This window comes from Pistacia vera, unplaced genomic scaffold (assembly GCF_008641045.1).
Source record: "Pistacia vera cultivar Batoury unplaced genomic scaffold, PisVer_v2 Contig143, whole genome shotgun sequence".
Classification (NCBI taxonomy): Eukaryota; Viridiplantae; Streptophyta; class Magnoliopsida; order Sapindales; family Anacardiaceae; genus Pistacia; species Pistacia vera.
In genome coordinates, this window is record NW_022195500.1 from 812,776 (window position 1) to 823,552 (window position 10,777).

At 33.1% G+C, this 10,777-nt stretch overlaps 1 protein-coding gene across 1 annotated transcript; it reads left to right on the forward strand.

The window, feature by feature from the left end:
* The first annotated feature begins 7,780 nt into the window (after window positions 1–7,780).
* On the forward strand, window positions 7,781–9,545 carry LOC116123568. Its single transcript, XM_031409318.1, has 3 exons — window positions 7,781–7,920; window positions 8,027–8,754; window positions 9,385–9,545. Exons 1-3 carry the CDS (start codon window positions 7,781–7,783, stop codon window positions 9,543–9,545), a joined length of 1,029 nt encoding a protein of 342 aa, XP_031265178.1.
* Window positions 9,546–10,777: the final 1,232 nt, after the last annotated feature.

Below are 10,777 nucleotides of genomic sequence, written 5' to 3' on the forward strand. Positions count from 1 at the left end.
TTACTCCAAAAGACCCATGCAAATAATTTTGCAACATGGTTGAAAGAAAAGGTATTATATGAATGATTGCTAAGTACTTTGTAAGTCATCTCATAAAATATATTAACACCTCTTAAAATGTTTATATAGGTTTCGTTCCTAACTTCCATATTGTGAGGATGGAGAAACACTAAAGTGGCTTACAAATGGTCCAAGGAATCATGCTATGAGTTATAATGGTTATGTTATAAATGGACAAAGGTTTCACACAAAGGATATGATAAATCAACACAAAATAGTGGGTGTTCAATTGAGGCAACAACAATATGTCGAGCAAGTGCAAAAGATACTTCACAAGTTGTCGATGTAGTTGAATACTATGGGGTGATAAAAGAAATTATCTTATTGGATTACTATCAATTTAGCTTCCAATATTCAAGTGTCATTGGGCGAATGCTGGACATGGAGTTAAGTTTAAAGATGGTTTTACAATTGTCAATTTGCACCAAAGTCAAAATCAGTATGTAAGGGAGCCATTTATCCTAGCATCTCAAGCGAAACAAGTGTTTTACTCTAGAGAAATTGATCACCTAGTTGGTACGTTATGTTGCAGGCACCACCGAAAGGTTACATGAGTTGGAAATGTATAATGAGGATGAGAATTTGACTAGTAGACCAGAATATGTTACAACAGCCAATATGAACATTTAGATGATAGTGAGGAAGTTAGTTACATGAGAGGGGATTGTGAAGCTCTATTGTTGTGATTTATGTACTTTTGTAAATGTAAGTTAAACGGAACTACAATTCTTTTATGTACACATTATTTTTATTTGTGGATTGAAGCTAGTTACTATCCATTACATATTGTTATCGTGTAATGTAGTGTGGCCTGTGTATAGGTAATGGGGTTTTTGCATTTATTAATTTCTTATAATTAATTATAATTAAATGTTATTTAGATTCTTAATAATTAACTTTCTTTGATTTGTTTAGCAGGTATTGAGGCAAAGATAAGAATTTATGGATTCCACTACTGTGCCTAAGAAAAAAAGAGGTCCAACTAAATGAAGACCATGCTTTGAATGGTGATAACGGATTGAGATCAATTCAATGACAAAGGTCAGCCTATTGATAAAGAATCTGTTAAGCTATCTTCATTCTTGGGACCTCTTGGGAGAGAAATTGTACCTTTTACAATTCCTGTTGGAGAAAGCTTCCGTCTGACATGAGAGAGAAATTAGGAAATGTGTTCAGGTTATGTATGAATCTTATGTTATATATATAATATATATATATATTATATATATATATAAATTTGGTGCTTGTTTTAACAATTTACTTATATCTCTCAGCAAGATATAGTTGGTCAGGAATGGCAAAAATATATGTGTTGAAGGAGTGGGTGCTCTTTGGAGAACTTCAAAGTCTAGGCTGGTGAGTAACATTAAGATGGCTAAAAATGAAGAGGAAAGAATGGCCCTCAAACCTGATAACATCAAGAGTATTAGTGAATGGAAAAAAAGTTGTGGAAGAAAAATTAGGGCCAAAGTTTAAGGTAATTATAACATTGCACACATATGGTCATATATATATACATATGCGTATTGTGATGTTGTTGCATATGGTCATTTTAGGGTAAAAGTGAAGAAATGAAAAATAAGAAGAAAAAACAAACTTCTACACAGGGGGTCGAAGGGGTTATGCTCGCATGACTGAGGATATAGTAATGTCTATTTTTGTTATGTGATCGTAGTTTTAAATTGAAAAATAGTATAAACATTTATGATTATCATTTTTTGATAGAAAAAGAAAATTGGGAAGCGGGTTGTGTGCAGAGTTGAGGTGTGGATGAAGCTCATAGAAAAGAATGGTGAGCCAATCAACACCAAGACTACAAAGCAATTTTAAGTACTTTGTTATATATGTGGTATTATATAATTAGAAAAATCTTGATGTGTGTTATTTGCATTTGTAGGAAAAGTTACACAAATGGGTAAGATTCAAGTTTACTAACTCTAAAAACTTGAGGAAAAATATGCTATAACAAAGGTATTAGATCCTGATAAAGGTGGACATGTGAAGGGACTTGGAAAGGGTGTAACTCTTACACAATTGTCCATAATAGCTCAAAGGGACAACCTTATAGCTCAAATGGCACAACAGCAAGAGAAGATAAAAATGGAAAAGAACTATATGAAGAACTTGCTCAACCTAGCTTTGAATCAAATTCAGGCTAGGATCACTAAAACCTGTTCTTTAATTTCATAATTATACATTGTATTTTTTCTCATATTCTCACATGAACTTTAAAAGGTCAAAGACAAACAGTTGAAGAATCCGAAGATGTATCAGTTAGATTATTTTCATATTAAGACGTTTATGTGTCAATAAATAGATACGTTTTCCCTTAGTCATTTCATTTGAGAATGGAAATTGTTTTATTTTTTCCATTTGGTGTTGCAGATTGTGAAAAAAATCCCCCACAAAACTAAATGCAAGTTGCTTGATTGGAGTGGGTCTACTGAAGTAGTAGCTAAAGGATGTTTCTCATCAGATGATCCAAAAGCACTTGTTCATCGTGTTCCTATTGGACCTGATGCTATGAGAGTTTGGATTGATATAGCCAAGGTCCCTAATGCATTTTTATGGAGATCTGCATCCGAAATGGTTTTTGTTGAAGATGTTGTTGGGAGTACAGTTGCTTGGCCTTCTGACAAAGTTGTCATACCTTTTCGAAAACAATTTTAGGTAACTTCTTTTCCAATTTAGGTACCTAATACATTTTTGTTTTGAGTCTAGTAACCAGTGAAGTTGGTTTATGTTGCAAGTGAGACTTCTTTTCTCGTTTTCTTCATTTATTGGGAGAAAATAATTCAAATTCCCTCTTATAAATCTTTGACTAACCGTATGATCAAATACTTATTGTTCCACTTCCGAGAATATTTTGTTTTGTTTTTTTTTTTCTTTTACACTGCATTATAGTATTGCAATATCATTACTTGGTCCATGTAAAATGGTGTATTTTTTTTATATGTTGTATAGTCCAAATATGGTCTGGACTTCATTATATCCTATTGAGGTTGAGGTATAACTTAGAAACTTACTATTGCTCTTTTAAATTATTGGATGCAGGAAATTCTGGGCAAGGTTATACTCTTCATGTCATTAGTGTAGCTGCTGGTGAGGTATGACTACAGTTTAGACTACATGTCATTACTCTTCATGCAGGAAATTCTGGGCAAGGTTAGACTACAGTTTGCAAAATTGTCGACTGCAGTTTGCAAACTGTAAAATTGCAGTTGGCATTTTTGCACGACTAATTGTGAAGTTGAATATTTAAACATGTTCTTTTAAACTTGCATAGTGCCATTTTTTAGAACTAGTGATTGTGAAGTTGAAGATTTAAACATGTTCTTTTAAATTCTGGGCAAGGTTATACTTTTCATGTCATTAGTGTAGCTGTTGGTGAGGTGTGCATTATCTTAGTATTGAAATTTTCTCATGTTGAGGTATATATGTATTCAATGTTTTAATTGTATGAACACACAATTTATGTATAGAGTTTGATCTATCTTAAGAAGTTTTTAATTTTTATTGAAATTGTGTAGCATGACATGAAATGTATCTAAGTAGGTCACTCTACTGTCTTTGTAAAACTTTAAAGTTTTTGCACTATAACATAATCATGTGTTCTTTGTTATTTAATTGAGTGAAGAAAGATTCTTGATGGTGTGCAAACTGCAATATGCAATATGTAGTCTACAAAATTGCAGACTGTAGTTTGCAAACTGCAGTTTGTAATTTTGCAATCGGCATTTTTGCAAACTACAATCTGCATTTTACAAACTGCAGTCTGCAATTTTACAAACTGTAGTTTGCAAATTGTAAAATTGCTGTTGGCATTTTTGCACTTGTGATTGTGAAGTTGAATATTTAAACATGTTCTTTTAAACTTGCATGGTGCCATTTTTTAGAATTAGTGATTGTGAAGTTGAAGATTTAAACATGTTCTTTTCCTCTTTCTTTTGGATTAAATATTTAGGGTGTTTTTGTCTTAATCTTTCTTGAATTTACAATATATATGTGTCGTCATCTTTGAGAATATACATGAGAATTGAAGTTTTTTTTGTATTAATGGTTTTATAGGTTGTGAAAATGCAAGAGTACTTTTTTGGTAAAGCACAATCTGGAATGGAAGATGGTATGCATGATGGTTCTTGTTGTTAGGATTTTTTGAATGATTGGAAGGTATTAACTATTGCTCATAGTTAATTTTCCAGTCATCTAGGTATTATAATGTAAAAATGATAGGTGCATATTTGTTAAGCATATATAAAACTTTTTGTATATGAAGGTTTATATGTTACAAAATATGATATGATATATGAAGCATATTAGATTTTATGGATGTAAAGGATGTTGGGTGCCTACTTATTAGGCATATATGCAAACTTTTTGCATATGAAGGTTTACCATCAATAAAATGTTCTTTGGAATATTAGTGTATCATTGTTTATAATTTGTATTATTTAAATAACAACTATAACAGTTTTATATATGCTATAACAAACACATTGATAACACTTTCAAAATGTTATGGAAAATAATTTTGTAACATTTACTAAATGCAATGAATGATACTTTGGTAGCACTTTTAACATGTTATTAAAAACTCTTCTGTAGCATTTTAACAATGTTACGGAAAACTAAACTGTAACAGGTTAAGAATGTTACAAAAAACTTATTTATAGCATTTTAAGATGTTACAGAAAACTAAACTGTAACATGTTAAGAAAGTTACAGAAAACTTATTTATAGCATTTTAAGAATGTTACAGAAAACTAAACTGTAACATGTTAAGAAAGTTACAGAAAACTTATTTATAGCATTTTGAGAATGTTACAAAAAACTAAACTGTAACATGTTAAGAAAGTTACAGAAAACTTATTTATAGCATTTTGGGAATGTTATAAAAAAACTAAACTCTAACAGATTAAGAATGTTACAGAAAACTTATTTATAGCATTTTGAGAATGTTACAAAAAACTAAACTGCAAAAGGTTAAGAATGTTACAAAAAACTTATTTATAGCATTTTGAGAATGTTACTGAAAACTAAACTGTAACAGGTTAAGAATGTTACAGAAAACTTATTTATAGCATTTTTATAATGTTACAAAAAATTAAACTGTAATAGGTTAAAAATGTTACAGAAAACTTATTTATAGCATTTATGCAGTGTTACCAAAAATCATTCGTAACTACGAATAAGTGCTACAATATACTTAACAACAACATTTTATGACAGTTATTGAAATGATTAGTAACATGCCAAAAGTGTTACCAATGTCTGCTTTTTAGTAACATGGGCTGTCATAGCATCCTTAAAAATGCTATGAATTACCTACAGTAACACTTTTTGCATGTTACCATAGACCATTTTTGTTGTAGTGGGGGTTTGAGTTTTTGTTATTAGTTAAAAAGATGGAATAAACCTATTAAAGAACAAAAACAATTGGTGGAAGCATGCACATTGAAAATGCAACTAAGTTGAACTATAGGGAGATAATTACCAACATGGAAAATAAAATATTTTTTGGTAGATATTTTACATATAAAAATTATATATATTTGTGGATGTAGTTGTGGACTTATTGAAGAATGTTGATGCACATGTGATAATAGGGTCAGACTTGCTTGTTGGAAATACAAAATCTCATGTGCCATTTGTTTCATTCTGTGACACAGGGCCTACTCTTTCTCCTGCTCAAAACCATCAATTCATCCATACAACTCAAAACTTCTCCTCTTCAGTAAAAGCAATTGCAGCCATTTTACAAGAATTTGAACCGAATGAAGTTGTTCTTATATATGAAGATACCGAATATGGCCATGGGATCATTCTTTATTTGGTTGGTGTTTTCCAAGTGATCGACATTCGGCTAGGGCACATTAGTGCAATCTCTAATTCAACTAAAGATTTTGCAAATTTAAGAGAATTGAACTCATTGACAACCATGATGACAAGGTTTTTCATTATGCACATGAGTACTCCACAACTGTTTGTTCTTGCTTATAAGACAGGACTAATGATGAGTAAAAATTATGCATTGGCTTATGACTGATGTCTTGTCAAATTCATTAGATGCCATGGATCCTAGACCAATTGATTTGATGAAGGGCGTGTTAGGCATTAGGCCTTACATTCCCAACTCAAAAGATCAAGAAAACTTCAGGAAGAGATGGAATCAAAACCTCCATTTTATGAAGAAATTCTTCATGCATACAATTAAAAATCGATAGTATTGAAGCTTTAGCAACTTCACTCCAGCAAGCTTCCAACTCAGCATTGAATAGTCAAACATAGTTAACTGTTTTAGTTAACTATAGTTAGTTTAATTAAAGATTAGTTTAACTATAGTTAGCTGAAGTTAGTTAGGATTGATACTTGAGTTAGTTACTACAGTTGAGTTTGTATAAAATGTTGTTGTATAGTAGTCGATTGTAATTTTCTTGACAGTATAATGAAATCCATTTTCCCTGAATCCTCTCTCCTCAAAATCTAACATGGTATCAGAGCTACGAAATTATTTCTTGAATCTACAGCAGGAGATTTGTCAAATTCTTCTTGGAGTGTGTTTGATTCCACTGATGTGTTTGATAAAGCTCAAAATCTGCTTAAAATTCGACGATCTCTGTCAACCCAATTTAAAGATTCTAGCTTGATTTAATGAGTTGCTTCACTAATAATTAGCTAGCTCAACTCTTCTAATGGTCAGTTCGATCTACTAGCTCAATCTGTTAAATGTTCAATCACTTGATTTTACTCGATCTAGGTCAGTTTAACAAGTTCATCTGAACTTCTTTACGAGCTTTGTTATGAGATCTATTTCTTTTGCACTATTTTAGAAAAAATTATAGCAAATGATGAACCCTAGCAGTGAAATGACAATGAATCTTACGGATTCAAACTCTCCACTGTATATCCACTCATCGGATACTCCAAGTTCAATATTAGTAATAGAGCAACTCACAAGACCTGAAAATATAGTATCTGGAGTAGGGCTATGACAGTATCACTTAAAGCCAAAAATAAATTGGGATTTGTTGATGGTACATGCAAGAAACCAGCAGATATAACCCTAGGTACATAGTCGGAGAGATGTAATTCATTAGTTTTAGCCTGGATTTTCAATACAGTATCAAAAGAGATTTTCAATTTTCAATGGAATAGTTTATTCCACTAGTGCACATCAGGTGTGGCAGGATCTCCAAGAGCGGTACCACAAAATTAGTGGAACTAGAATTTATGGAATACAAAGGGAAATAGTTAACTTGACACAAGGAAATATGTCAGTTGCAATCTATTATAATAAGTTGAAATCCTTATGGGATGAATTGAGTTCATTGGTCAGCCTACCACCTCTAGATAGTGTAGCTGCCAAAGCTTATCTGATCATTTAAATCAACAAAAATTGCTACAATTCTTGATGGGGCTCAATGACAATTACTTTATGGTAAGAAGTCAGATATTATTGATGTCACCATTACCATCAGTGAAGTAAGCATACTCAGTTGTTAACCAAGATGAAAGCCAAGGGATTTTGGCAGGAACAAATAATATTGGCACAGATATGACTACTAACCTATATGCTCAGAACACTTAGAAGGGGCAAAATCACAATCCAAAATATAAGGGCAAGACGCCTTACATAGAATGTGACATCTATCACTTGCCAGGACATAAATGTGATACTTGTTACAAAATCCATGGCTATCCTACAGATTATAAAGGAAAAATGACTGGCTCTAAGAACATATCATCAGCAAATCAAGTCCAATCTGCACAACTGACTGTTCAAGCAGCTTCTGTTCCTGCCTCTAACACTCTTGCAGATTCAACCAAAGGTTCTCCTGGAACAATTCTTTCAGCTGAGCAGTATTCTCAACTTCTCTAGCTCCTTGGAAAAAAAAAATATGTCAGCTTCAGCAAATATAGCAGGTAACACAACTTCACTCTTATCTTGCTTACATGAAAATGATAGATGGATAATAGATTTCGGGGCAACTGACCATATGACCAATAGATTATCTAGCATAATCTCTCCTATTGATATGGAATGCAACCCAAATGTTAGTCTACCAAATGGAACCAAAACTAGGATTAGGCACACTGGTTCTGTACAATTGGATGACAAAATTACTCTTGATCATGTTTTACATTTGCCTGATTTTAAATACAATCTGTTTTTAGTTTCAAAATTCACTTCATCACATAATTGTGTAGTCACATTTTACCCTGATTTTTGCTTAGTCCAGGACCTTTGGAGTGGCAAGTTGAAGGGGATTGGTAAAAAATTCCAAGGCTTGTACTTTCATGTTCCTCTTACACAACACTTGTCACACATTCTTGATATTCATGCACTTGCCAAAATTCTTTCTTCAAGCACAATTTGTAATACAGTAGTGAATAAGGTTTCAGATTCCAGGTCAAGATCTGTATCTTCTAGTTTACTATCTGATTTTCATATTTGGCATCAAAGACTAGGTCATGTACCAAATCCTACTCTTAGACATATTAATAAAGCTTTGCCAATTGATGTTAATTCACATTGTTCAATTTGTCCATTAGCAAAACAAGCTAGAATACCACTTCCTTTAAGTCAGAGCATTTCACAACATCCCTTTGATCTTTTGCACCTAGATGTTTGGGGTCCTTATAAAGTACTTACCTATGGTAATGCTAGGTTCTTTCTCACAATTGTGGATGATTGTACTAGAGTAACATGGCTATATTTGATGCAATTCAAATCTGATGTGTTTCAAATATTCAAGCATTTTTTCATCATGATTAAAAATCAATTTTCCATTACACCAAAATCTTCAGATCTGATAAGGGTCTAGAATTTTACAATAAAAATGGTAAAGAGCTATTTTTAGACTTAGGCATTCAACACCAAAGTTCATGTGTTTACTCTCCACAACAAACTGGTGTTGTGGAGAGGAAGCATAGACATATTTTGCAGGTAGCTAGAGCCTTAAAAATTCAATCTCATTTGCCAGATTCACTTTGGGAATATTGTGTGCGCACTGCAGTATATTTAATAAATAGAATACCATCTTCTGTCTTAAAGGGTATTTCACCATTTGAGAAACTTTTTAACAAGCCCCCATCCTTACTTCATTTGAGGGTTTTTGGTTGCCTTGCTTATTCTATTGTCCTTACACCAAAAGACAAATTTTCTCCTAGGTCTATTCCCTCTGTTTTTGTAGGTTATTCTTTGGATAAAAAAGGGTATCTACTTTATAACTCATGTTGTTCAAGTCACTAGGGATGTTATCTTTTACGAAAACATTTTTCCCTTTAAGTGGTCAATCCTAAATATGTCCATTTTTCCTTTAGATTCATTTTTGGATGAAAATTCGTTTGATATGCATTCCAACTCAGAATCAGTTGTGAGTCCTAATCCTTCACCTAATCCATCACAGTCTATACCACATTCTTCTCCTGACCATGACACATTAAGTCCAAATTCCTCTCCTGAATCTACAGCCTTAATATAACCTATTTCTGCTCCCTTAAAAAGATCAAATAAACATACAAGACCACCTATCTGAATACTGATTTCACTATCCCACTATACCTTCTACCTTACAAACTCATTGTGTCCAGTATCCCATCTTGAATGTGTTTACCTATTCTCATTTGTCACCAATATCAAGCTGCCTTAGCAAATTATCCATTAACTGAACCTACCAGCTTCCCAAGCTTCCAAAGATCCAAATTGGGTTGAAGCTATGTCAAAGGAGATATGGGCATTAGAAGACAATCACACTTGGTCATTGGTTCCTTTGCCTCCTGGCAAGAATCCAATCAATGCAAATGGGTGTATAAGTAAAATTCAATGCTTTAGAAAGGTACAAAGTCAAGCTGGTAGCTAAGGGTTACACACAACAAGTAGGTATTGTATGAGGAAACATTTTCCCCTGAGGTTAAAATGGTGACAGTAAGAATCATCTGTCCATAGCTTTTATTCAAGATTGGCCTTTATATCATCTTGATATTGACAATGCTTTTTTGCAAGGTGATTTAACTGAAGAATATATATGTCTTGCCTCAAGGTTTTACTAACCCAACAAATAAGAATGTTGTATGCAGACTCCACAAATCATTATATGGTTTAAATAGGCTTCTGTTTACCAGAGCTTATAGGAAATCTTCTTTACCTATGCGTGACTAGACCAGACTTGAGCTATTCTATCAACTTACTGAGTCAGTTTATGCATGCTCCTAAGCAATCTCATACGCGCGGCAGCTTTGAAGATTGTAAAGTAATAAAATTTGCTCCTGGTTTAGGTTTCTTTTTTCCATCGATGGCTCTTTGAATCTCACTGTCTATTGGATTCAGATTGGCCTCTTCTTGCTTACCAAATATATGTTACTAGCTTTTGTTTGTTTTTTTGGGACATTCTCTTTTATCTTGGAAATTTAAGAAACGGGTCACTGTTTCAAGGTCCTCTTCAGAGGCTAAATACAGGGCAATGGCCTCTACAATTTGTGAAATTGTGTGGATAGTGCAGTTACTTTCAGAACTGGGTTACCCTCTTCTTCTCCTATTCCCTTGTTCTGTGACAATCAATCTATATTGCATATTGTTCCATGAGCACACAAACACATTGACATTGACTGTCATCTTGTGCGTGAGAAGATTCAAGCTAGCATCATTACTACCAAGTATGTTCCCATCAATAGGAAGAGAGCAACATTCTCACCAAAGCCTTTGGCAGTCAGTTGC